This window comes from Streptopelia decaocto, assembly GCF_964273445.1.
Source record: "Streptopelia decaocto genome assembly, chromosome: 10".
Lineage (NCBI taxonomy): Eukaryota > Metazoa > Chordata > Aves > Columbiformes > Columbidae > Streptopelia > Streptopelia decaocto.
In genome coordinates this window covers 14,822,280-14,850,218 of record NC_138665.1, presented here as the reverse complement: position 1 = coordinate 14,850,218, position 27,939 = coordinate 14,822,280, and the positions used below count along the sequence as shown (strand labels likewise).

General features: G+C 41.6%; 1 protein-coding gene across 6 annotated transcripts in view; it reads right to left on the bottom strand.

Moving 5' to 3' along the window:
- LOC309444397 (integrator complex subunit 6-like) overlaps window positions 1-21,344 on the bottom strand; it is a 38,338-nt gene extending 16,994 nt beyond the window's left edge. For 3 of the 6 annotated variants that reach the window (XR_014185017.1, XR_014185018.1, XM_082062177.1), the window contains exons 1-6: window positions 20,638-20,921; window positions 20,479-20,556; window positions 3,481-3,630; window positions 2,689-2,778; window positions 2,206-2,389; window positions 1,217-1,345 (exon numbers count right to left, since the gene is read on the bottom strand). Coding sequence is in view for 4 of the 6 variants with exons in the window: in XM_082062177.1 (XP_081918303.1) it covers window positions 1,217-1,345; window positions 2,206-2,389; window positions 2,689-2,778; window positions 3,481-3,630; window positions 20,479-20,556; window positions 20,638-20,748 (742 nt within the window). In the remaining 2 variants the exon portion in view is untranslated. Of the gene's footprint in view, window positions 1-1,216; window positions 1,346-2,205; window positions 2,390-2,688; window positions 2,779-3,480; window positions 3,631-20,478; window positions 20,557-20,637 lie in introns of all 6 variants that reach the window. The other 3 variants (XM_082062179.1, XM_082062180.1, XM_082062178.1) reach the window with 2 other exon arrangements.
- Window positions 21,345-27,939: the final 6,595 nt, after the last annotated feature.

Genomic DNA, 27,939 nt, shown 5'->3' with positions numbered 1-27,939 from the left:
ACACTTTCTACTTTCCCACATCTACCCTTCTGTTCCTGTGGCATGGCCATTAGGTAATTCATCCACCAAGGAATACTCACATACTATGGAAAACACTATCTGCTTAAGCTTAGTACTTTGACATAGAACTGATAAGCAACAACAAGCCTAATATTTTTAGTTCCGCTGCACCTGTAAAGACTGCTAATTTGCACTTCCAGTCTTTATAAAATAAAATTAAAAACCAAACAAACCAACCACACAAATTTCACCCGTCTTTCTGCCACACAGGAAAACATTTGGGCCAACAGACACAGTAATTTCTTGAGGTGCTGTCCTGTGCAGCATTGTAGCAAAGCCTTCCAATAAAATTACATTTAAATAAGCAAAAGGAGAAGAAAATACAGACAGCAAGAAAAAGATGATTTAAAAATGAAAGGAGGAATGAAGCTGGCTGTGCTGGGATGCTCAGGGGAACTTAAAAGCTATTATGTTTCTGACATTCCAGGAACATCCTCATTTCCTAAATATGAACTGGTCAGCTCTCTCTCCTTCCTTTCAGCCATGAATTTCTGCAAATGTGAAAAACTGCTCCACATTAAGAGTGCATCTTCCCCTTTCCTGTTATGTACTTTACTGACAGCTTGCAAAACGATTCCTTGTTCTTTGCACCCAATTTTTCACTTACACCTGAGAACATCCAACTGAAACTTCCTGTGTTGTCATCAATTAGCAGAATGAAAAAGTACAGAAGATTAAGCATTGGGATTAGAGAGACTGAAGTGTTTAAATACACTAGTCCTGGATTTAATTATTTTAAAACCACGTTTTGACAATACTAATTCAAACTTCACTACTTCCTGCAAACATTCACTTTCCTCAGCGCCCCCAAAAAGGCAGAGCTAGCCAGCAGGTAGATCATCCATACAAATATGTGCAAACTACCACTTCTAAAAATATAACAAAGACTGATCATAAACGTAAAACTACTCAAAAGCTATGAACAGCACAGCCGTTATGATTTGGGGCATTTAAAGGGATATCAGAGCACCATCACTGAAGCACATAAGCTTCACAACATAATTGCTTTTTTAGAATATATTAGGCACTCAGTGCATCCTGTACACTACAGTGGAAAGCTGGCAGGAAGGACACCAAAGACATTTAAGGACATTTGCATGCATACAAAACTTTATTTCTTGAATACTGGGGAGGAAAAACACAACAGTTACTGTACCTTCTCCAATAGGAGCTGGATCTGGTCCTGACTTTTCAAAGTTAATAACAACTCCACTTTGGACTTTTTGAACTAGAGATTCTAAACATTGATTCAACATTCTTTGTGTCCGAACGCAGTAAGAACGACCTATTCAAGAGATAAATCACACCGGGAAAATATGAGAGCAAGCTTGGAGTAATCTTAATGATCAAAGGTGTTTTATTACTTAAGTCACACTGCGAAAGCTTTCAGTCTTATTCAAAACAACACCAAACTTTGTACAAGTTTATGTAAACATACTTCTCAAATGCAATACAACCAAAAAAACAAAACCCCACAAAACCAAACAAAACCAACCAACCAACCAAACAAAAACCCACCAAAAAAACAAAACAAAACACCACAGCAACCTGCTGAGCTTTTATTCATTAGTAAAAAAGGCCATTAAGGTTAAATCGAGCTGGTCCAAGTTCATAAAGGCCTGATTTCACCAAGACAATGTGATTTATCTGCTTTTGTCTACCCAAACCTTGCCAACTCCTGTACACACCTGAACTTCCCCCTCCCACACAACTTTTTCTTAGAGTATTAAAAAAAATTCTGATCAACATCCCACAGGACAGGCTTCAGAACTAGTTCTTTTACGATTCAATTTAGCTTATTTGTCCTGCAGCAGAATTAACTACTCAATAATACCTGTCCTACTCAATTCAACATTTAAATAAAAATCTCATAACTGAGCAAAGCCAACCTCTGGAAGGACAGTCTAAGACATTTTCCAATCCATCTTACTGGTGTATTAAGAAAATGCTCTCACACCTTCAAGATCTGAAATAGGAATGTTGTTTTATTCTGAAGTTTTCCTGTGCTACTGGAAACTAAGCACAAAAAGCACCACACACATTCACAGACACACCAATTCAGATGGAGAAAAAAGCAAGAGGTAAAGCTGAATCAAAAGGAAAAGAAATATTTTAGATGTGAACCAATCAGTAACATCCAGTTACCTCCTGTAACTTCACACATCTGTGTGATGGCGGATTCATCGGTGGGCACACTCCCCAGCTGCTCCGGTTCAGCAGCTGCAGCTCCTGGCAAACGCAGCACCAGAGCGAACAGCCTTTGATCCCAACGAAACGGTTCTTTGGTTAGTTCACTTCCAGGCAAAGGAGAATTCAAAGGAAGATGAAGCTAGTCAAAAAAGAATGAAGAACATCTTCAAGTATTTGACAAACCGTCTAAAAACATAACATCCAAACTCATTCGTAACTCTGCAAAGGACTCCATTCTCCTATCCACTAATTTATAGTCTGAAAACCCACATATAGGCTATGGATTTAGGGGTTGGGCAATGACAGTATAGCTAGTTTCTGCTCTCTATATAACAGGTTAATGAAGCAGAAGTACTATTAGCAGGAAAAAAGCATCTTTATTTCAGCATAGCGTCAACTTGCAAGACCATAACTTGAAAGAATTTATTGCAAGTTTACCTCCTCTTGAACTCCAGCGGTATTTGTCAGTTTGTTTCCGTCTGTGATAGTAATCAAAATAGATGGTTCCAAAAAGAATGGATTCCTTCCCTAGAAACAAAAGCACAGGAATGCCAAGAGTAACCTTAACACTCAGTTATAGGCTTATATTTTTGTCATTATAAAATAAACAGCAAGATGAGCAATCTTTCAAAATAATCCTGTAATTTTCCTTCAATAGGTGTGAAGCCATACAGGACCACACAAGGTATGCTACTCTGGGCACTCACACACACCCTAAAGACATTTTTAGAATTATTAGTCTTTTTTCCTCCAGTAATGGTGTGAAACCACTCTAGCCCACAAAAGCAGTACATAAATTGGTAATAATATCATGGTAACAGCGGGGCAAGAAACAGAGTACTTTTAACTGGGCCCTTCAAACGTGGGAGAGAGAAAGTCAGGATGTTCACTACAGACACCACAAAACTGCAAAGCAGATTCACTGCCATCCATCATACACACTCCCACATAGCAACTGTGTGTCTATGGTCAGGGTTGTTATAGGACTGCTTCCTTTGCAGCTCAATAAGGGAAAAAAGTGCTAGTATATTCCAGGGTATGTCTAGTACAAATAATAAGTAAGACCAAAAAAAAAAGTTCACAGTTCGACTTTTAACACACAGCTATCCAACATTTGAAAAAAACAGGAAAAAGTAAAACACAAAACCAAACTTGAACCACCAAAATCCCTCCCTATAGTTTCAAAAGACACAGAAAAATAAAACAGACGACTAGAAACAGATTTGTTACCTGTCCATAGTTGTCTATTCCAGACACTAATCTATTGAGATTTAACAAGTCAAACGATGACCTGAGTGCCTGACCAAGGGTTGTTAGTCCTGAAGCCTGAAGATTTTTCAGTTCATTCATAAACGTTGCATGGTTTTCCTTCCATCCAGCCTGTTACATAAAACAAAAAAAGCTTATTAGTTATTTTAGCAACAAACTGCAATCAACTGTAAGTTGTCATTGATCTCTTCTCACCAAAAATTACATTATATTCCTGATCAACAGGTACACTGCATCACTTACATGCTACACACACCTAATCCATGTATGCACAACTTGATGTGAAACATACGGTTAAGTCCACAAGAGGAGACTCACAAAACACACTGTCCAGCATTTGAAAAAAAAAAAATTGCAAATACCCATCTCTTACCATAAAAACTGCTGTAGTTGTAATACACTTAATAGATTTAGCATGTGCATATTATATTAGACAAAACTGTCAAATTTGGGAATCAGAAATGCAGCTGCCAAAGTAACAGCAATAATAAAATCAAGATACATGCAGCATAATGGTGCCACTTCTTCTGACCTATACCCATTCTCCTATCATCCTTGCCTCCATAAACTGAGGCTGGAAGGAAAGAAAGGATGCACTTGCAACGTGTACTAACACAGGAGTTAAAAACCTAATGGCAACAGTTAAAAAGAAGAAAAATACAGATGTAATAGTAAGTGTGACTACCATCTTTACTCCCTGCTCATAACCTCCCCTTCCCACAATTGCCCCAAGCAGGAAGCAGGCAAGCATATCAATTTAGTAGGGAAAAAAAATACCATTATCAGCTGTATTTAATAGTACATGACTCTTGCTCAACTTTTCCATTTTTCTTGTACTTCCTCCCAGCCCAGCGCCCCCAAGCTCAGTTCATGCCTTTTATTAAACTATCAAGCACCCTCTGTCGCTGCTGCATTACAAACCCCTCCTTGGTATTTCATGCCAGCCCTCTAGCTACATTCTTCTGTCCTTTACTGCCCAACATACAGCTCTCCATGGAGCAGCTGCAAACATCCCACAGAACACAGAACCAAATCACTGTTCAGAGTGTCTCAGTATCACCGCTTGAAATTTTGGAGGCCTTGGAAAAAATGAGATTGTATCTGCTGAGTTCTCACGGCCTAAGTTAAGAGGGCTTCCTTTCCCAATGAGGAATTATCGTACGAAGATACAACAAAAACACTTTTTCGTCAAGCTTAGCTCCCTGAACCAGTTCTTCAAGCTTTAGAGAAGTACATGGGAGACAGAACACCCCACAATCAAGCAAAGAAAGAACACTTTCAGCTGGACTGGCCCAGCTTTATCATGGCACTTAAAGCTCAAAGGAACAGTCCAGTTGGATCAGCTGGGTAATTCTCAATAAAACCCCAACAACACCCACTCCGAACCACGGCTTAACAAAATACAACAAAATACAGCATCTCATCGGCTGAGCCACAGCAATTCCTCACACGTGCTCGCATCCCAAGGCAGGAATAAAGTGGAATCACAGGGTCACTGCTTTGGAGGAAGAGCGACTTAGTTAATTATCTTTTTTTCTGAGTAAGAGAACACCAAATCCCCACAAGATCATTTGTATTATCCTAAAAAAAAGTTTGTCTTAAAACAATTTGAGTGAGCAATTACAAAAATCTTTTAACATGAATTCTACGAAACCTCAGATGTAGGTGAAACTGGTTCATTTTGCCTGGTAAAAACACCAGTCAAATTGAGTTCAGGCTGTAGCTGAGAAAGTGTTTTCCAAAGACTGCTCTTTGAGTTACTTTGTTGCAAAAGCACACGTGGGAATAAAACATTTACAAAGGAAACACTATTCCCAGATTACAACTCTTGATTTGAGCTCCAATGAATTTAAGAGTATTTCTTTGTAAAATAAACAGTAACTTTCTTCACCAATATCTGGAGATGCTATTTTCCCATTCTGAAAACGTTTGCTCGGCTTCCAACTCCTACTGTGTTTGATGCAGCTGTAATGTGGTCAACTGCCTACAAAATACACAATATGAAATACGAATACAAAATACACAAAATGCCTTTTTCCCCGGGCATAAAGTAATCTGCAGCTACAAGGAGCAGCTGATCACCACTGATTTGCCTTCTAAGAAAATTGTTTTTCATCTTGCAGCCTCTCACAGGATCTTTTAAATAAAAAGAGTAATACCAAAGAACTTCTCATTAAGAGAACAAGGGCAGCAAATGCAAGATTTCCTAATTCCATATCCAATTTTAAATAAATGTCTGATTAGTTAATGTACTACATTCTCTACCTTATCTACCTCAAAGCAAGCTTCTTGAATCAAAGCCACCAGAATTAATGACAAGGTCTACTTCTGTAAAATGTTTTTTTCCAGAATAACTCAAGCCAATGTATATAATTAAAAATGTATTTCAGGGACAGAAACTCAAGCCCCAAAGAAATCTGCATATTCTCCTCTCCATATATACAGCAAGATCATTCCTAGAGCAAAATAAAAGAGTCAAGTACATAACACACAGCATATGCATGATGAGTGCAACAAAGCACTTTCAAGTGATTAAATAATAATCCTTCCTAAATTCAAAGTACTGCCAACTAATGCTGCTTAGAGAAAAAGTACTGCTTTTATGTAGCACTACTTCCATTTGCCAGCAGAAATAGTGAGACCAAAAAACCACCGACCAAAAAACAACCAAACCCCCACAACATTAGAGCATCAAACACATTCAACAAAAAATCTGTATCCTCTACAAGTCAGTAATTATGAAGTCAAAACTAAACATTATTTTAGTTGTTTATGAGCCAGTCCTAACACTGAGAGGAATTCCTCATCATTTTCAATGTTACATTCTTACTTTTATGTCACTTTCATGTGCAGAATTTATTAATAGCAATCCGAGCAGCCTTTACCTTGCCACTATGTTACCAGCTTCTCCTTTGATAATTTATCTGAACAATTTTAGCCTGTATACATGTACCAAAAGACTTTCAAAGATAGCGAGCGAGAAAAAAAAGAAGTATTATAAGCAAAAAAAATGTCACCTTGCTTGCTTATGCCAAAACTGCAGTGTTATTTAGGCGTCTGTGTTGACAAGTGCAAGCTTTGGATATCATCCTACAAAACCCTGAGCTTTGGAAGCAGCATCCCACCTTCCAGCTCCTGGCTTCAGCCTTTGCAAGTAAATCATACCAAAAAAAAACCAACATACTTAGAAAGTAACATGTTTTTCTGGTGACTTAGTTTTGGGACAAATCCATGCCCTGCTCTATTTCACCATAAAACTATACAAGCATTTCAGCTGCTTCAAGAAGCAAGTAAGGTCACAATAGATTATTTTGGCAGTAGACAGGCCCAGATGCTCTAGAATTCAGACAAATGCCAAGGTGAAAAACCTAGTGGAGAAGAGAAGGTCTTATTTACACCAACCAGAACTAACTGAAGATCAAAAGGAACAGCGTTGAACAGCAAAAGAAAATCTTGTTCAGAATCAGCAGCTTAAAAAGACTGTCAAGACTTAGGAGAAGCAACAGAAGGATATTCCAGTTGCAACAGGCCAGAAAGAAAATCTTATAAAATGCTTTGGTGGAGGAAAAAAAAAGTAAAAAATTAATAAATAAATTCCAAAACCCCCACCACACCACCTTTATCACACAAAAGACAGAAATATCAAAGTACAAGTAAAACATTACCAAGTTTTGAATACGTGTAGCACATACGTGTTGTAATCTCAGCTACACTGGCCTGTCATGTTTACTGTATTAGTTTTTTCTTAAACAACATTTTTAGGCAGCATGGTTGCTTTTGATTATTTTTAGCCCATTTAGTCAGTGTACAGGGGCAGACCTGGAGACTGGGCATTGGAGCACAACAATTCCAGCTCCAAAGCAATCCCTCCCCATCAAATCCAGGGAGCTGGTGCTTCTGAGGCTGCAAGTCTTCATCTTTAGTGCTTCTACAGGCCGTGCCAAAAGACAGAACTGGAGAGTTTATTGTTCACTGGATTGCTTTCAGATCTGACTCAAAAATTATAACATAACTAAAAATAATCTTCTAAGTAAAAAGACCGTTTGCAATCTAGTACGGCAATCACAACAGTCTGTGTTAGAGTAAGCACTCAATATTTATTTAAACATACAGATTTTTAGAGTTCTGCTATGTTTCCCTAGAAAGAAGAATTGGATGTTTAGATATTACAATTTGTTTGAAGTATTTAAGTTTCTCAATAATTCAAGCTATCATTAAATGCATCCAACTTAGGAAAACAGAGACTAGTTCAGGATAACATGCCTGTGGCATATTGGGTTGTCAGTGACATCCACTTGGAAAAAATAAGGTAAGAAAAAAAGTCCAGCTGTTGAAATCTGAAACTGTTCCTGCCATGAAATTTACAAGTACTGTCTGAAGACAGTGAAAACAACAGAGCATTTTGACTTCCAAACCATCAGAATGGTTAATTTTTAAGTTATCTTTCTGTTCACTGGTAACCGTACATGTGATCACCACTCAAACCTGTTCATGTCTGCGCGAAAACGGAGCAGGTATTTCTTTTGAACACCCCATAGTGCCAGAGGTTGCTTCTCAAACACCAAAATACCTTCACCTCTTTGTCATCTCCTGAACACAGCCCCAGCATTTCTCAGTGGGTTCTGCAGCACGGAATACCCTCCCCTGTAACCGAGAGCTTCCCTGCAACTCTGGAATAGAAATTCTCACAGACCAATGTTGGTCAACCCGGTTTTGCCACAAGAAAACTTAGCGAAAAGGGAGAGCAGAAAAGGTCCTGGTAGCACGTTCCCTAATGCTGCTTCTCAGTACAGAAGAGTCAACGTCTACACTACTCACGCCCCCAGTTATTTGATGTTCAGGGATGTACTACCTAGAAAGTACAGTAGAAGAAAGGTACTGACTATGCTATAAACATGGTGTATATTTTTATTTAACATTTAAAAGTCCTAAAATAAGTCAACACCACACAACCTACATCACCTCCTAATTTCATCCTCACAAGGGTTTCTCTGCACTGAGCAAATGGGGCAGAAAGAACAGTTCTAACAGACGCTTACAGACTGACTCCCTTCCAAACTCTCATGAATGCCATTTTTGAGGCAAAAGAGCTCTCAGGTTCTATCTGTACCTTGGCAGCAGAATAACTCCTCTCTCATTTCAGTACCTGTGTGCTCTTGTTACTTTTATGCAACATCCTAGTCCTGTCACTGCACAATATCAAAAAGCCCTTAGTAAAGAAACTCACAAGATCAATTCTTTTCTGTTCTTGGCACAGGACAGCATCACAACACCCACCTCTTGGATACGAGATTAGCATCCCTCCAGCACAGAATGATACTGGCACACAGGCCTGAAATCAGCTTATCATCAGGGCAGAGCTGAACACAATGAGCCAGCATGGATCCAAGCTCCACTGGTCTGGACCTGGAGGAACAGCGAGTGCTGCTGGAGGTACATCAGCACATCTTCCTGCTCTCATGCAAAGCTCATGGGGAGAGGAGGAAGGTTTGATGGGACCAAGCCAGCTGTGTGCAATTGCTATCACTGTGTTAGGCTCTCCAGCAGGCAGCAGATCATTTATTATTTTTATTCCTCGCTCTTCCAGTCTCCCTTCGCCTTAAATAAGGGTTTGAAACACAGCTGCCACCCCTTATCCTTTGCTGTAACAAAGTAAGATTCTAGGGCAAGGATGCATGAGAAGACAAATACATCTCGGTTAACAAGCCAGGGGAGCCTGTCTTTAGCTTTTTACATGTAAACCTGGTTTTGCAAAGCAGAACAGGGAACAGAGTTTCAGGGTAAAACTCAGACATGATGTTACTGCAGGCACAGAGAAGCAAGGCCAGGTTGCTCAAGCAGGTGTATGTCGCTGCTTACCAAGACCAGCCTAACAAAAACGCACCTTCTTGGTTCTCATCTGAGGAATATTTTAATGGATAGTAAATGCACAAGTTTAAGCTACTTCCTCAATAAGCCCAGAGCATTCAAGTACAGTGAAGACACTGCAAGAGCATCACTTGGTCCTCCTTATATTAGAGCTAGTGGGCAGCAGGTTAGCATTTTAAGGATAAAGTGTTGTGAATAGTGAGCCAATTGTTTCTTCCTATCAAGTTATTTCTGTTGGTTTTGTAAGACAGTCAAACCAAAACCTAGTGGTCAAGTACTTCTTTAAATCCAGAGTGTACTTTTATAAACTTTATTTTTTTAAAGAACACTTGTTCAAGTCCCAGTCAAATAAAAACAGTCATAGAAGTAAAACATCTCAGAGAACAACAGAGAAGCATAAACTGCTTAATACCTCTTTAGGAAAAAATACATCTTTAGGAAAAAAAAGACACTGGAGTAGATGATTCCTTTAATCCCACTCAGCTGAGACATTTTGACACCAGATTTTTTTCCCTAGAAACTGTCACTCTGCTTGGCTTCCATCTCCATCCATTTCCAGGCACCACCATTCTTCCCTTCTCTCCCGCTCTGGGACAGACTATGCACTTTGATGAAAACCACAGTCTCTCTTCCTCTCACTCAAATTATTTTTTCCTACACAACTGGAAACAGCTTTAGTGCAAGGAAGAACATGTCATGTGGTTCACTGTCCTTTTAAGATTACTTCAACATTAAACAAGATCTAGAAATGCTTTTCCATCAAGAAGAATTCAAGATGTTTATAGAAGAACAACTCGTATTAATATTTAAGCATAGTATCCATGGAAAACACTAGTAGAGAGGCTCTTAGGCTCCAGTTACAAAATGAGTACTGGGGCCCTCTCTTAATGTGGGCATTTAGCAGCACCTTCACCTGTTAGAAATGTCAGAGATGCTCAAAGCTGAAACTATTCTTGGAATCAAGGGATAATAATAATGCCAAGAAAAAATTAAAAAGCCTACACTACCTTTTATTTATTACCTGCTGCTCCTGCTTTAATTCATCTCTGGATTTAGGTTTTTGGTCAACAATATTTCATGTGTTTTGACAGTTACACTCACTACACTTTTTGCTGCACAAGGATGAGAAGACTACACATGAACAAAGGAAAGCATAAAATGCAGTGAGATCCTAGTATTGCCTTGTTTAAAAAAGCACTGTTATTTAAATAAAGGAGCATTATCCAGTTAAAAATAAGTATTTCTGAAAAACACTTGATAAGCTAGGCTATTTCAGCACAGAGTTGAACTAGACTTGTGTTTCACACAATAGCTTAATGGAGAGGGAACACAGATGTAATCATACTATTTGCAGCTCTAGTACAGTAAGCTAAACAAGAGCTTCTGTTCAGCAGCATAGCAGTCATTTCAGAAATACCATTATAGGTACATTTAAAACAAACACTGTAGAGAGGGCAACAGCTGAAACATGGAGGTTTCAATCACAAATCTACATTTACCCATAGTGCCCATTGCCCTTCCAGACTATCAAACACACCTTCAATGCCAGTCAGCCCCCAGCTCTGTCCTCCTGGCCCTTCCTGCCCCCAGCACGGCTGGAAAAGTCACAAGGAATCAAGGGAATAGCTAAAAGGTTGCAGAGTGTGTGATATCAGTCCTTCAAGCGATTCTTCATGGCACCTTTTTGGAAACGAAGTGGAAGAAAATTACTGATGATCCTCTAGGTTGACAGCCCAGAGGTGAGACAACGCAACACGATGCTTATTTTGAAAACTGTCACATTCCTCCCCACTCCTTCCACCAGCGGGTCACTGAACTAGTGCAGCACACCAGAGCGCTACATGTATTGCAAGTTTACTTTGAGTCTCAGGAAGGGAACAAATCTAGACGCGGTCTTCTAATCAACAACTCTTTTCACATCTGAAACAATATCCAAGGGATTGCTGGGGAAAACAGAGTATTTTAGATCACAAATTAATATACTTACTGAAGGAAGATAAATTGAGAAACCTCAACTAACTAGTCTAGCAAATAATGTTAACTTCAAGTCTTATTAAAAAAAATATAGTTTCTGCTGTAATTTTTATTTTAGAGGAGAGTAAGTCTCAGCTTTCCTCTCGAGCCCTGCGATTCAAAGTAACCCCCTCAGGTCCAGCTCTGTCTCGCAGCCCCCTGCACCTTGCCTGGTGTCCCGCTGAGGACCCCGGTGCCCAGGGGTCACTCCCAGCCCGCACCCTCAGGACGCCTGGCAGCAGCTAAAGGCACCAAGTGTTCTGCCTCAACAGATGCGCATTTTCCCACAATGCAGAGTTGAACTTTTTCCCCCCCATAAAAACCTACTAGCTCTACCACTAACATGCTATGAAGACCAATACTAATGCATTATTCTCACTTATAAGCAGAGCATAGCAACACCAACTTAACCATGCCGTAGATCTGTTCTCACTCAAATTAGTTGTTCGGGAACATCCATCTTACGAAGATTTGTAGGTTTTTTAATACTATTTTGACACTTTTAAGAATTTTAAAGCATCTTTGAAAAGACAGTCAAATCAACAATCATTTTACTCTTCAAAAAGCAAGATCAAGGAGTTCTGAAGCATCTGCTTGGTAGCCTAGAACAACATTTAACGTATCTAGTGCTGCTTTTCCTGAGTGATTGTGTACGAGCCCAAGCAAAGAATCACAGTAACTGGGTAAAATGTGAGATTGGCCCTTTAGTTAGAAAATAATGCAGGGCAGGGATGGTGGGGGGAGTGGAAGAATCTTATCCGGTAATAAGTAGTTCAAGTTTCAGATATATTTGTAAATGCCAGATCTTACACCAAAAGAAAACTTGTCTTTCAAATACTATGCAGAGTGAATACACAGATCAATACAAGTCTATGGGCACAGATTCTGATCTGCACGATAATTGAGTCTCATTACAAGAATGTACTTTTTCACTTTAACCCTAGAACATGCAGCTTACAGCTGAAGTAGATTACTACACAACTACTTTATGACTATTCCAAAATTAGCAAGAAAAATGCAAAGCAAAACATTCCTTTAGATTACTACATGCTATACTTTTTCTGGAGACAGGGGGACAGAAGCACAAAGAGTTATCTATTGAGTGCCACACTGCAAGGATAAACTTTAAGAAGGAAGAAAAAATTCCAAGACTCGAAGTGTACAAAATTGAATTACTTAAATAACAATCTGCATTAAAAATTCAGAACAGCAGCAATTGTTCTTTCCACTGATGCTTTGTAGCCTACATTATTAAATAAAATCAGTGATAGAAACATTCAAAACACAGAAAGTGAAGAAGAGAATCACTGAAGACTGGAGACATCCAGAATCTTCTCACAAGGCCCTCGGACTCACAAGGCTCCCCCATAAGACAAGTCACACGGTACAGAAGTTACTCTTTCCTCCATTTTATTCCAACTGTCTGAAATATGAAAACACGGCAGAAGAGAGCACTAGGTTTTGTCTTTTCTTGTTCACAATAGGTTCAGAACATCATTCTTGCACCACTGCTGCAAACCACAGTTCTTTCCAGCAAGCTTTTTTGAAATATATACAAGGGTGAATTGTAGAAGTGTCTGCAACCTTAAGTACCATCTTCTATTGTTACAGTGTGAGAGAATCAGCATTTAATACCACATTAGGTTTTCCTTAACTCTAAAAAGAACAAATGCCTATTTTCAAGATATCACAGAAGTATTTTGCGCATATTTTTAGCCACACCACAAAGGCAGGTTACAAGGTTCTTCTATAAGTATAAACAAAAAAGAAATATTTTTTAAAATGCCACATGTGAAACTCCAAGACTAACAGTACAAAAGGGGAGAAAGCAGCTGATAAAGATTACACGTGGCAGGAACCACCAACCTCACAAAGCCCCTTTTTCTCACAGACCTCACAACAAAAGCACAACTAGAGAGATCCAACTCAACTGTCTGATCACACATTTTGGGCTTCTATTTTTAAAATAAAAGTGACCTTTGCACTGAGGATGAGCTAAGCCTCTTACTGCAAACATATCTACTTTTGTCTAGTTTATCCTGTAGTCTTAAGGGCTTACATCTTTGAATGTGTCCAAGATCAAATAAAGAACCAAATAAAAAGAGGAAAAAATAAATTGCTACAGTGGCTATGAACAACAGATTCTGGTTTCCATTGAAAGCATCTGGCATCTCCTCAATAGCAACCCACTTCAGATGAAAAAGCAAGCTTTCAGTTTGCGAATTCCTGTAGAAACAGAACTGGTTAAAATATTTTCATTAAGAATTAACCTAGCTATGTCTCCCCTCCTGTGATGGCAAGTAGCAGCTGAAAGCACAAGTTCAAGTATTTAACTCACTTCCAAAAGTAATGATAAAAATGACAGCCAAGCAGAGTTCAGTCCATCAGATCTACCAAGGAGCAGTTATTTCTGAATTGCCCTTCCATTTAAAATCAATCCCTTTCAAAAACTTAATCACCTCCTTCTTGCATTAATTTGAATGTTTACAAGAGACCTCAATTTCAGAATGGACCAACCTATTTTAGAAAAATTAATCACATTGAATATTACTGCTTTGGGTTTTTTTTTTTGTTTTGTGGTTTGTTGTTGCTTTTGTTTGTTTTGTTTTTTAAGGCAACAGTACATTACTATGCACAAAGTGTCAAGGAGAAAGCACTATACTAAAGAACATCAGTTCCTGCAAAAGATGTTCACTACAACTCACAAAAGGCACACAGCAAGAAACAGTCACTCAGAGAGGGAGAAAGCAGGAAGACTAGCATACTTACACATGTTTAGAAGTATTTTAACATGCTTTACACTACTCAATGTTGTGTCTCAGGAAAGGGAATGTGCTTTTTAAAGGATACTCTCTATTCAAACCCATTTAGTACCTTTATAACTAAAAGGAGCAACAATATGTTACTGCATGCTTGCTACAGAGATGTCAACTGATAATTTGTAAGTTTCTAGTAAAATAGATTTTTAGATTTTTAATTTTTTTTTAGATTTTGAGACACACACACTGCGGCATAAAAATACAACCCTGCCACTTGCGCCAACAAGAACCTTTTCACTGTCTTTGGGCTTACTTGTCCAATTCCAAAAGAGACGCATGCATGCACACAGAGCACACATCCCTCATTCAAAGGCTTAAGTGATAAGGCAGTTAAATAGAAAGAAGCAGGGGATTCTCAAACAATATTACATGGATTTTGTTTTGTCTTCAAAAAGAATGAGACAATCAGGATTGGCATGAGTGCTCCTTAAACAATTAAGTAATTTCTTAAATTCATTGTGTTTAACGGAGGGATGGCAATTGTTGCCTTTAACCTGCCGGTCACACATGCTCAAAGTCAACCTTCTGAGAATACACAAATTCCATGACAGGACCCAAAGCAAGCACAGTGGAAGATGTATTCCAAGACCAGAGGAGAGCTCTGCTTAGTACTTCACAGGCAATGGAAGATGTTGGCATTCAGAAATGAAAACATTGCTATGACTGACTCAAAACGTGTAGGGCGTTAAAATATGAATGGCTATCTCTCTCTGTTAGACAAACACTTAATATAGTCTCCTGAATTAGTTACCAAGAACAGACACTGCATATCCTACATACATTTCAGCTAGTTCCTCAGCACTATATTCTGCATTTTTTTTACCCTTCCAATAATGCTTGGCTAGTAGGTTCAGTAAGTTCGTACATTATTTACTGCATATCTGGAGAGAAAGATAGACCTCTCCCATTCAGCTCAGTTTTCGTTCCCTTTTGCACCCCTCCGATATCAGCCTCCCCCCTGCCCCTGCAGCTGCTATCAGCCTCGCACCAAGCAGTTCTCCCTGCAGACCTCACTACCAACTTGTAAACCTCCAAACGTATTTCCAGCTGCTCATATAATACATCTTTTTCCACAGCACAGGTCAGACCACCAAGTACTTGCATTTGCCAGAAAACAGACCTTTTACATGTATAACTGATGGCTTTTGGTGTCTTCAGGTTCCTGAAAAAGCCTACTCAATTTAAGACTATTCTGTGGATTTGCTGCAAGTTAGCTTCCTAGGTATTCCTCTGGTTTTCTTCCTTGACAAAAGTTAAATGCAAGCAAATGCATTTCCCATCACCTCAGGCAGCTTTCCTAAAGATTTATCTCATATCCAACAGGTTTCACAGCTGGGTTTCTCTTCCTCCCCGCAGCTCAGGGTCAGGAGCTCCCACTGCATTTCTTCCAGAAACAGACAAATAGATCTGACATCTCTGTTTTGCAGCACAGCGTTTCCATTTGCCACCCCCCTTTGCAGAGTCAGTGGTTCTTGGTTACATTCTACACCAGCACACCTTCTATGTGAAAGCAGAATTTTAAAATGCAGGCGAAAACTTTTGTGCGATTGAAAAAATAAGGTAGCAAAGTTAGTCTCTCTGAGCCTGTCCTTATGAACTCCCAGTTTTGAAGCACTATTTTAGTACAGTTTAGTTTACGAACATGTTATTTACAAACAGTGAGTACTCTTTGATAGACACTTAGAAGAGCCTTCTATAAATTCCTATTATAGCCACTAAAGTATCCCAATCCAACACAAAAACCAAAGGTCATCAAGCTGAACCCCTTATGAGAATTTCAGGGAAAGAGAAGAGATTGCTCAGAGTCCACCGCCAAGCGTTGCTCCCACAAGAGAGCCCTTTAGCACCCAACCATGTTCAGACTAGCAGGGAACAGCAGAACTGGAAGGCATCCTGTCTATCACTCCCAGTTTGCATTTCTCAAACAGTAAAGCATTTCACATACATTGCACGTATTAGGGATTTTGAGCTACTTCTCAGACAGCTACATTCTAATTCAGGGAGCCTATTTTTGTAGTGCAGTCACACCGATTCTTGAATTCAGTATAACACGTAACAGAGGAAAATACACATTTCAGATTGGGCGGATTAAACTTAAGTTCGTGTAACCTGATCATTCATGAAGGTCATACTACAGAGGCTCACAAGTATGTAAAACAAAAGCCTTGTTTCTGTGACCCTATCACAAATAATATTCCTCAAGCACATATGAAAGGCCACATCACTGCCAGCAGCCAGACAGCAGCCACAAGGGAATACAGCAGCTCAGTTAATCAATAACTTCACCTAAAACCACCATTGTTGGTTTTTTGTCTGGGCCTGAATAAATCCACAAGTAGACCACAAACTGCAGAATGTGAGGCTTACCAAAAAATCAAGAATGGAAAATAAAAAAAAAAAAAAAATAAAATGAGCCAAACTTTGCCCTTTTTTTTAGGCAGAGACTTTGCTATGAGCTCCATGTACAGAGAAATCCAGGTAGGTCTTGCAGAAACCTTCCTCCCTCTTTTCTGCGTAACTGCAAAGGAAATGCTTGGGAGAAGGGGACAGGTGAGAGGACTGCTCTCCTCTCCTCATATTCTTACTCTAGCACCACTGCTTCAGGGAAAAACAAATAAAAGCACAAGTCTTGGAGGTACTGCAACACCAGGTCAAAGTACAGATTGGGATGAAGCAAGGCCCAAGTTCTAACCTATTAATATAATGTCTTCAAAACAAGGACATAGCAGGTCAAATGAGAGAGTAAATTCCTTCAATACCTAGATTTAAGCACTAGCGTTTTAATTGTAATAAGACAACTGCCACGTGCTGCTGGTTACAAAGGGGTTTTACTACAGGTATCATCAGCTTCCCAGCTGTGCCAAATACCCCAAATCAGAATGGAGTGACTCAGTTCAGTGTCGCTAACATGCCACTAACCTGAGACAGACCCACTTGACAGCATCCTATTACAATTTTAATCTAAAAACAGCGGAGGAAAAGCACACTATAAACATAAGCTTCAACATTCTTTCTTCATGAAGTAACATTCTGTTTTTCCCCTCCTAGTCCATAAAATGAGAGTCTGACCCAACATTCAACAGAACTTACAGGCATCATTCCATCGACCTATACAGGATCACATCATCAGACAACCACAGGTCTATACATTTCATAACATGCTTTTAAGATATTTAATATTTGTCTCTTATTGAAGGATATTTTAGAAGCGAAGAGTTGTAAACAGCTGCATCATAATCACTGTCACAAATCACCAGCTATACATTACGTAAGGAACAGGAGCAAGCAGCTGACAAGGTTCCAGAGGCGTTTTCTGTGGGAGAGGAGCTGAGGTTCCTGCTGTCCCCCCCCTCCAGGACAGCACCCTGCCTCCTCTTCAGATACATGCCATTGCAGAGCCACACTGAAACTCGGAGACTAAATAATCCCGTTTTTAAAAGCAGCACAGAGCTATGAGCAATTAAAAACAGAAGCAACAGGGAGAGGAGCCACACATCTTGTAAATAATTTCAAAAACGATACTGAAGACAGTTCCAAAAACACCATCTCACACAGATTTTAGCAAATAATTTGTGCAATACCTGAACCTTTTCACTTAACAGAATATCACTGTATGTGTGATGTTTTCTTGAAATATACTTTGTTCATCAAGAGTGAACCAGCACTGTTGATTTTAAAATACTTTAAGGCTACATGTAAACAAATTCTGAAACAAACAAACTAGACATGCTCATCTCAGTCACCCCTCCTCCAAGCTGAAGTTCCCCTAATGCCTCTACCTCCTGGGTGGTCTCAACTCCACAAGACTATTTCCCTCCATTGCTTCACTGGTAACGTTAAGAACTACCTGTGAGATTATAAAATTTAATTAGTGTAAATCAAAGAAAACAAGACAGAGCAGCCACTAACCAAAACCAACCACTACTGCGCATACTCAGAAAGCAGACTTGCGAAATACATTTACTTGTAAACTTCAGTTTCTCCTTCTCTAAATAAAAAGATATAAAGTATCTAACTATAGCAGCACTAGCAAAGAAACTACGTTTTATTTCTTTTACAAGCATGTCTTGTAAGACATACAGAATCTGGCCTAGACCAGAAAGCTTTCCTGGCATAACTATGGTTGTTAGAAAACACAACAGTGGCATCATAAATACCAGAAAAAGGTCTTGATAAAATGTCTTCAGATGGCAGAAGAATCATGTTGTTGCTGTGATGTTTTCTCTGCTCAAGTAAGAGACAGGATGACAGCTTGACCATACTAATTTATGCCATGAATTCTTTATGTAGTAGTTAAACTGAAGTTGTGATCGTAATTATTATAAACATGTATTTATCAGATCGGCAGCCTGTTCCTACGTAAGTTACTAAGCTTTGAAAAAATATTTTAAGATTGTTTAAAGGTCCAATCTAAAAATCAGTATGCTAAAGGTAGAAAAATAAATTTCTAAGAACATATATTAGCACATTACATGAAAAATAGTACTTTTTTTTCTCCCCTTGGCTATTTATTGTATGTCAAACACAACTCAATACTACGATGGGTGTCACGCAGTCCCATTTATTTCAATTACTGTTTACTAAAAGTGGGAACACATCAGATGCTCATTAGCACATTAGGAGGTACACAAGATGCTCATTAAACATAAGGATCTTCTTCATCAAATCCAAGTATATATGTAGCAATAACCTGTAGCATTACCACACAGATCTCCAGCAGGGAAGTAATTTTTTTATTAAATCACCAGTATGTTCGCTACTGGAGAGGTTTCTTCCTCAAACTTAAAAGGTCTACTTGTAAAATACCTGACACACAACTAGGAGGAAAAACATTTAACATAATAAATCTACAGTTAACAGTGGCATAACAAAGACCTGTTTTTTGCATCCAGCAACAAAGGTGGATGGGTTTCTGTATCTCAAAAAGGATGGTTTCAACTCACTGAAACAGGACAACTTCTGCCCCTTCTTCCGAAGAAAGAGAAAGGTGCAATAACAAACAAAAATACTGACTCACTGAATCACTGCTCTCATTTCACAAAGCAGGCTGTACTTTTTAGCTATGTAAACGTATAGCTGATGAAAGGAGTCAAGATTAACAGCTCTTGATAATTAGGTTTCTTCATTATCAAAGATGCAAGCAGACAGCATCAGTGGGCACAATTATTTTTACAACTTCTCTTCAAAAAGTTTGTGTTGGGGGATCTCTTTTTCTCTGGGATGACCAGCAACAAATTTTTGTATGAACTTATTTGGCCTTTATAGTATGGGTCTAAGCCCCAAGAGTTATGATAGCTACTATATTAGTCATTGCAAATACCGCCCTAATCCAGGACTATCCAGGAGGATTCTAATGCTCCCATAGCAATGACGTTTTCTGCTGTATTTAAACATCTTCAGTTAAATTAGACCTTTCTATCAGCAGGTCGAAGGCTACCGTTTAAGGGACACAGAGCCCCGATTTCTCTTCCTCCTGCCATAACCTCGTGGTGCAGCTGACGTGATAAATGGCATGGCCCTACTTGCATGAACCTTGAGGAACGTGAAAAGAGGGACAAGAGAAGGCAGCCGGGCAGACTCCACGTCCAGCTCACCACAGCCCTGTACGTAGATGACTACCCAAGTCGCAATTACCAGCACCTTCCTCAAAACCGGTGTGGGCTACAGTTCACAGACGGAGAACGGAATGGGGGGAACCCCCAACACCCACACTTGCTGCCGCTTCTTGCCTCGCAGAGGCGGTTAACAGCTCTTGGCACCTCTGTCCCAAAAACCACAGCCGTGCTGGGGGCGGCGGGGAGGCTGCCGGGCGGGGGTCCCGCAGGCGCGGGGAGGGCGCTGCCTCCCGCCCCAACCCCGTGCCCCCGCAGCCCGTCCGAGACACAACCTCCGCTGACGGGGGGTGAAACGGCAGCGAGAGGCGCCGGGACCCTCGCCCCAGGGCTGAGGCCGAGGCGCAGCCCCGGCCGGAGCCACCGCCTCACGGGAGGCGGGCGAGCAACGGGCCGGGAGGCGGAGCGCAGCCGGCCGCCCGCCCCCCTCGGCACGCCGGGGCGGTGAATCACGCTCCCGTCCGTCTCCTCCTCCCCCCTCCTCCATCTCAGCAGCGCCCTCAGCCTCTCTCCTCCATACAAAAGCAAAATGTCCGCCATCTTCACAGGCTGCTGCTGCCGCCGCCGGGCCAGACGGGGCTGCGCCGCCACCGCGCCAAGGGCGGCCCCGCGGCGGAGCCGGGGCGGCCGCGGGGGGGGAGTATTACCTTGATACAGTAGGGCGGCTCGTCGAAGGTAACCAGCATGTACCTGTCGCCGCGGCTGGCCGGGTCCCGGGCCCGCAGCTGCGGAGAGAGCGGAGAGAAGCGGCGTGAGCGGGCGAAGGGGGCGGGCGGGGCGGCGGTCCCCCCGGGCCCCGCACTCACCTTCATGAAGATCTCCACAGCGCCCTTGGCGATGTCCAGGTAGCTGGTGCCTAGATACGCCCGCTGGTTCATGGAGGCGGACGTGTCTATGAGGAAGAGGAGGATCGGCATGGTCCAGGCAGAGCCCCGGCCCGCCGGGCACCCTGCGGGGAGGAGGGAGGGTGGGGGAGCGGCTCACTCACTCCCCTGCCCGGCCGCCCGCTCCGGCCGCTGCGGCTGGTTACTGAGCTGCCTGTGTTCGCCGAGACTCAACTTCTCTTCCCTGAGCTTCCACCAGCACCATGTGACCAGCGCGCACGCCATTGGCTGCCAATTATACCCATATTTGCATATTCATGGCGGAGGGGGGGGACGCGGGAGGTGCCGCCGCCGGACCCCTCCGCGCGCGCGCCGCACCTGTCGCCCCGCTCCGGCCCTCCGCGGGGTTCCCCGCCCCTCGGCACAGGGGCCGCCTCACGGTGCCGGTGCCGCCGCTGCGGCCGCTGCCCGCGGCTGAGTCACCGCACGGCAGTGGGGCGCGCAGGCGCCCCCAGGCCGAGTCACTGCTTCACACCTGCCCGCCGCGGCCTACCGTGCCCGCGGCCCGGCCGCAGTACCCGCGCGGCCCGAGACGGCCGAGGAGCCCCGGGGGGAACTGAGGGGAGCAATAGGCTGGCCCTGGGGAACCGAGCAAAGCAGCTCGGCCTGCCACCCGGCCGTACAGTCGTTCCGTTTCTGGTCTTTAGAGGTTTCGCTTGAGCACTAAATGCTCAGCCCTGCATGCGCGGTGGTTTTCCAGTCAGGTAACGGCCATTTTCCAACAGCAGAGCGGGGTGCAGGTGTCACGTACCATCCCAGCGCGCTCACACGTACCTGGATGAAGGCAGTGTGGCTACAAATTACCTGTGGCAAACGTGAAAACACATGAAACCCTGCATTAATTCCTACTGGTGAAGAAAGAAAAAAGTCCCAGCTTGAAAAGAAGGGATGAAGGTGTCCTGCTCTGAGGAAAAAACCCCAAGAGCTCAGGGCTGGAGCAGCTGCGCTGGGCCCTGCGCACACAGGCCCCAGCAGCTACTGCCCATCGTAACTGGAGCAGCGCTGTGAGACTGGGGAAATACTCAGTGCTATGTCTGCTCGTAAATGCTTGTTTGCTTCCAGGATCGAGTCCAAAAAAACACAAAAGCAGCACTGTCAACATGAATCTTAGTTTTAAAATAATTATTTAAAGTAACTGATAATATTTTCCAACACTTACATTCAAAGGCTTTTTCTGCAGCTTTTTTTGCCCTTCATTTGAACAATAGGCAAAGAGCTGGTTTCAGTTTTCACTGTTTCTGTGAAGCATTTGGACAATGCTGTTGTTTCACACCATCACAGGTGAGTTCTAAAATCCCCGTTACAAAGCACGACAGAATATGAACATTTGTAAAGATATCTTTACCCATCTCCATCAAAATACTCAGAGATGTAAATCCATTTAACTCAGGGATGTATTTGTCCCTTTGGTCACAAAAAAAAAAAAACACCACCAAAAACACAAACCAACATCTGAATACAGGACAGTGGCAAGTCTCCATATTGGTTTTAGAAAGAGGTTTGCTTTTTCAAAAATTTCAGCTTCTGCAACTATTTTTCAGATAACATGATGAATGTATTTCATTTTAGTGAACCACACATTGATAAATTCATGGTTGAAAACAGCTCATTTTGGAAACAAATACTGCCAAAGTTGGAGACTCTCCACTCGGTTACCCAGGCCCTCTCAGTAAGTTGCGGATGTGCAAGTGCAACTGTGATCAAGTTTTCTGGATCTTACCAGTCATAGCAGAAATGCCAGGAGGGATAAACAGACAAATATTTTTCGTGCAAGTGATTAGTACACATGAATGGAGCCAGACTGAAATAAATGTGATTTAAATCTCTATAGATAAGAGAAAAATGCAGATACCATATTTTTGTCCCGCTTCATGTTAGTCTGCAAAGGCAGCTCCTGGAGAGGAATGGATTTGCTAAGGACTGAATGGAAACTAAATGTTGGTAGAAGATGCCAGCTGATACCACGAGGTCCCCGCACCAAGAACTTGATGAGGCCACCTATGCATTTCTCTCACACCAGCCCGATGAGGTCAGACACTAACTTTTGACTCCAGCTGACCTCAGCCAATTCCAACTGGCAACCTAGAGGCTCCGCGTCCTGAAGCGTCCTCAAGCCAGACTATACAAAATGCTAAACAATTACAAGCTCATACCCTCACCTTTATTTATTTTTTTTTTTTTTTCACTCCAGACACCTAAAAGCTACTTCTCTTACAACCAAACTGAGTATTTAAAGGTCAAGATGAAACTCTTGTTTCCAGTTTCCAAGGTTGACCTTTCCAAGGGCAGCAACAGCAGGCAAGGTTCACACACTCTACCTCTCTGTTGAGGATTTTGGCTTTTGGAGCCTGTTCCTGCTGGACACCACAAGAGCTGAAATCAGCAGTTTTCTGGGCACAATGCAAAACATTTATTTAGTTTAATGAGATTTTTTTATTCCTGAAAATCACAGATACCATGGTCGCTAATGTGCATAAATGCAGCTCAAGTGAGTGGTTCTTTACTGCCCCTCCATACAGTTTGTGTTTGCAGTGCTGCCCACCTGGCACCTGTGGCAGCAGACATTTGCCACATCTATAAAACTGAAAGTTTTCTTGTTTTTTAATTGAAATTACATTAATCTACATTTCTTCAACTGCAACAGTTAAAGAAATTGTCTCTATGGGAAATTAATCAGAACAGCTACTGCAGATTAAACTCTCCTGTAATTAAATATTTTGAAATAGTTCCTGTGTAGATATCCTGTCCCCCAGTAAAAAGGAACATAATTCTGGAAGAATCATTTCAGTCAATTTCTGACCAAGTAAGTCAGCGGTATTTTTCCCCTATTGGGCTGATAAGTTATTATTTTTCTGTTCCTTGTCCTAACACAGTTTAACATCCAAGATGTTGCCTCTAACAAGATTTTAGCTCTAACAGTCTTCCTTCTTAACACTCTTGTATTGCTTCATCTGTTTGGTTTGGTTTGGGGGGGAGGGGGGCCCTTCTCATTTAGGTGCTTTCTGATCTGAACAAATAATATACCTGTGAGACAGACACTAGCCATGCTACTTTAGGCACTGAAGGAGGCCATTTTTGGTACCAATAAGCCATCTGAATTTGGAGCACACTTGATACCTTAGCCAGAAAAAATATCTACTTAAAATCTGGATCAACAGCTAAACCCTTCAAACTGCCCTCTGCTTCTGTGGCTCCCTGCCTTGGTCTTGTAATACAGCTGCCCTGGTGACTTTCCTGCTTGATTTAAAAGGCTTCAAGCCAGAGCAGAAATGCCCACACTGGTAAATCACTATAAAAATACTGATTAATCCATCCCATGAGCTAGGAGGCATCATTCCCATCATACAGAAAAGTGGCTGCCACCAGGGCTAAGGGACTTGCTTAGTACCACACAAGATGCAATTTTTCAATACCACAGTGAGAATTCAGAAGTGTTTAGCTCTTAGCCCACCACAGATCTATACTGTCCCTTCCAGAAAGATGAATTCTCCTATAAAGTATTTCTGTACAGCTCAACTCCAGCATGAAAGGTAAGAAACTGCTAAATTATAACTTCTCCTTCACAGCTCCAGTAACTATACAGCACAGCGAGAATAGAGAATTATATTAAAGATGGCAGAAGCTAAGAAAAATCAAATCCTTTGGTATTGTGTGTTGTATCAGGACTAAATATTCTCACCCATCAGCAGTTAGCTGCTCTTCAGCCAGACACCAGAACAGGCCAGCCTGCTTCTGCCCGTGTCACACAACCTCTTCTGAAAAAAAAGCAAACCAGTATTTTCCAGGGTAATGCTCAGCAGCACTTCAATTTTTTTGTTTGTTTGGGTGGGGAGTCTTTGGGTTTTGATCATTTGTTTTGGGTTTTGTTTGCTATTTTGTAACTACACTAGAAACTTCCACAAAATTGTAACTCCTTGAAGATTTCTGCCCCTTTCACTTGCTCCATCTCTTTTCCGCAATCATTAGACTAGAGACAAGGAAGAGTTTAGGAGTCTGATCCAAAACTTGCCTATCAGAAGCCTGGTTTTGCAGATTGGAGGCGGTAATGGAAGCTGAGGTACAAATCCCACATACTGTGGGCCATCACACTTTGTGTAAGGCTCCCATGGAGACACGCACCTGAGTATGTTTTCACAGGCTTCAGTGAATCCAAAAATTCCATTTTCAGCTGAAGTACAAGGAACAGACTACAGACACATGCCCTGACTGCAGCACGTTTTCTGCTGATTTATTGACTGTGCATAAATACTGCACTATAGCTGTCATATTTAACCACAAAAAGAGAAAGCTGTATGCTCAGGAAAATAATTCAACGCAACTCTGAGATTCTCATCTGTCTTCCATGCACTTTAGAAAAAGAGGCCTATTAGCAAAGGGGCAGAGTCCGACCATCATGATTTTCTCCCCCTCTCCCCAACACGTGGGTTAACCGTTCGCTGTGTGCGGTACCGAGTACCTCTCCTCTTTCGGCAAGGTTTTTATGTGAGCACAGCTAATACTGCCCGTGGTCCAAAGGTGAAAGCCAGATCACTGCAGCCTGCATAACCATTTAATTTCCATTTTGATTTAAAGACCAACGAAAAGGGGATGAGGAAGTGATTGGTTGCCTAAGATGGTGGATCATTTTGCAATAATGGTAGATAAGCAAAATCCTGACAAAATGTCTCAGAGGAGACATAAAGTGCAGCACTTTGAACAGCAAACCAAGCTGGAACAAATTTTCAGACAGGCAAGGTTTTCTATATGTGAGCTGGTTTCAAAGTCCAAGAGTCTGTCCAAAGAATAGACAACATTCAGAATAAAAGTTTGAAAAACATTCTGGCTACTGAAAAAGAAACTGAAACCCTCTTAGTAAATTTAACAGACTGGAGAAGTGAATTACTCTAAATGTGAAGACGAGAAAGAGAAATTAAAAGCATGCACATACCTGTGCAGGGAGATACAAAACTGAAAGCGTGTGCTCTGGTTTTGTGCATGTTTGTGATCAAACTGCAGATTAATGGGGTGGATTCCCCAGCTCCAAGACCCTGTAATGCCTCATCGAGTTCTCCCCATATAAAGATTTATCATCTCTCTCTTATAAATGCTGGGAGACAGCAGAGCTTGTTCTCAGGGGGAGGAGGATGGAACGGGAGTGGGATTTCTGGCTGAGACAGGAGATGTGCGTGCCAGGCAGTCACAGCCGTGGGGCTCACAGGCTGGGGATGCTCCGACCTGTAGATGCGTTTGAATTGACAGGCAGCCAAGAACCACGTGAAATTCCCTGTTACTTCCTTTTACTGGTCTTATGCGAAGTGTTGCTAAGCTGTACCTGGGAATCTGGCCAAATCAGCTTGGGATCTTTGGATGAAAGGCATTATTAAAAAAAAAAAAAAAATAGAGTATTACCCATGTGGAAAGCAACAATGTGAATTAAATGAATGTGTAACATAGCAGGATTTGGGTTTTATTATGTTCTACAAAGTAAAATGTAAAGACAGACTAAAAAAATTGCTTATTCTGAGGAAAGCTACATCCTTCTGCCTGGGTTTCTGAGAGGAAGTGTGTCATAAACACAGTGTGTCATTACCAGAGTTGACACCTAAAACCACACATTTTTAAATAGACTGGAGCCAACAGGGTCTGGTTAGGAAAAGTCATTTTCCTAGGCTAGGGTACATAGATTTGCGCTGCCAACTGAGAAGTGAACGTTGCTTCATCTATTACATATCAGCATTTATTTTATGACAAGGAATACACGTGTAGACTGGGGACCTGCTCGGAACCAACAGGATTCATCATAAAGGGAAAGCCACGCTTGGCTGTTTCATTACAGGACATAGTTATGATTTTTTTTTTTTTTACTATATACGTGTCTCGCCTGTAACAGAAATTCTCCCTTAGAGAGTTCAAAGTGAACTCAGAGAAAGTTTACCTGACCTGACCCTGCACTCCACATCCTGCTTGTGCCTGACCCAAAGCAGAGCAGACCCTGCTGCGAGCCTCAGGGAGCTTCAGTCCCTGCGTACACCCCATCAGTCTCCGATTTCCATTCTGCAAGTCACTTTTTATCCCTCAGCATCATTTCACACCAAGGGACCACCCGCTGCTCCCCGCTGGCATGGCAACTTGTGTCTCAAAAAAAAAAAGTTAGGGGCAGTCTCCAGAATATTGAGGGTCAAAACACTGTGGGATGTTAACTCTGTGCTCAGAGTACCTAAAATCAAGTTTGTGGTCCCAAACAGAAAATCTGATGTATTACTTAGGAATTAATATTAACATTTCTGACATCACTTTAACAGATAATCATCATCACCTGACTGAAACTGAATTCTTTCACAGCATCAGTACACTTATTATTATTTAAGTGTCAAAAAACCCCAAAGCTACTACAGACAACACCGTGCAATAAAAGTTTTCCATTTTACCAGAAGCATTCCTTGCAATATATATATATATATATTTACCCCAAAGGAATCCAATATTTCACACCAATAACTGTTCATCATTGAGGACAGTTACAGAAGCAGACAGAATTATCTACTTGGAGCTCAAGCTGTGGTGCCACGTGAGCTTTCTCTCGCTGGCTCTGCCACAGACCTTCACCAGCACCTTCCATGGGTACCTGACCTTCCTACCTTGGTTTCCCCAGCTGCACAAGGGCTTATTTTGTTGGTTTTACTATTTTTTCAAAACCACTCAGAACTGTCCCAAGCCCTCATGAAAAAGGCAAGATAATCAATCCTGCCCTGTAGCTCTCGCAAGCTAATTTCAGACATGATCTAATGAGTGGGTGGTAACAAGACAGCAAGGCAGGAGAGGCGTGAAAGGCCCAAGCAGCACTGTTGAAGTTAGAAGGAAACTCAGCAAAAAGCAAGTGCACAGGAGAAAAAACAAAGATCCTTTCATTCTTCAATATATGTATTTTTTTTTTAAGATAAACAATGAGGAAGAGGAAGCAAAGACTCATTTCCTGAGGTATCTCATAGGTGTTTTGAAGAAACAAGTTTCCAGGAAGAGTGTAGGCAGGGACACAACCTCATCTTGCAAGACCAGCTCTCTGTGTAGTTGCATAAAAACAAAGGAGATGGCAGGAGCTGATAGCGCAGTGCAGCACAGACCAGATGGGAAATCCAGAGAACTGAGACGCAGCAGCAAGCAAGACTCTTGAAGCGTCAGCTCGAATATGACAGGAGAGGAAAAAAGGGCACGAGGTGGAAGAGCTGCGTGACTTTGCTGGACTGG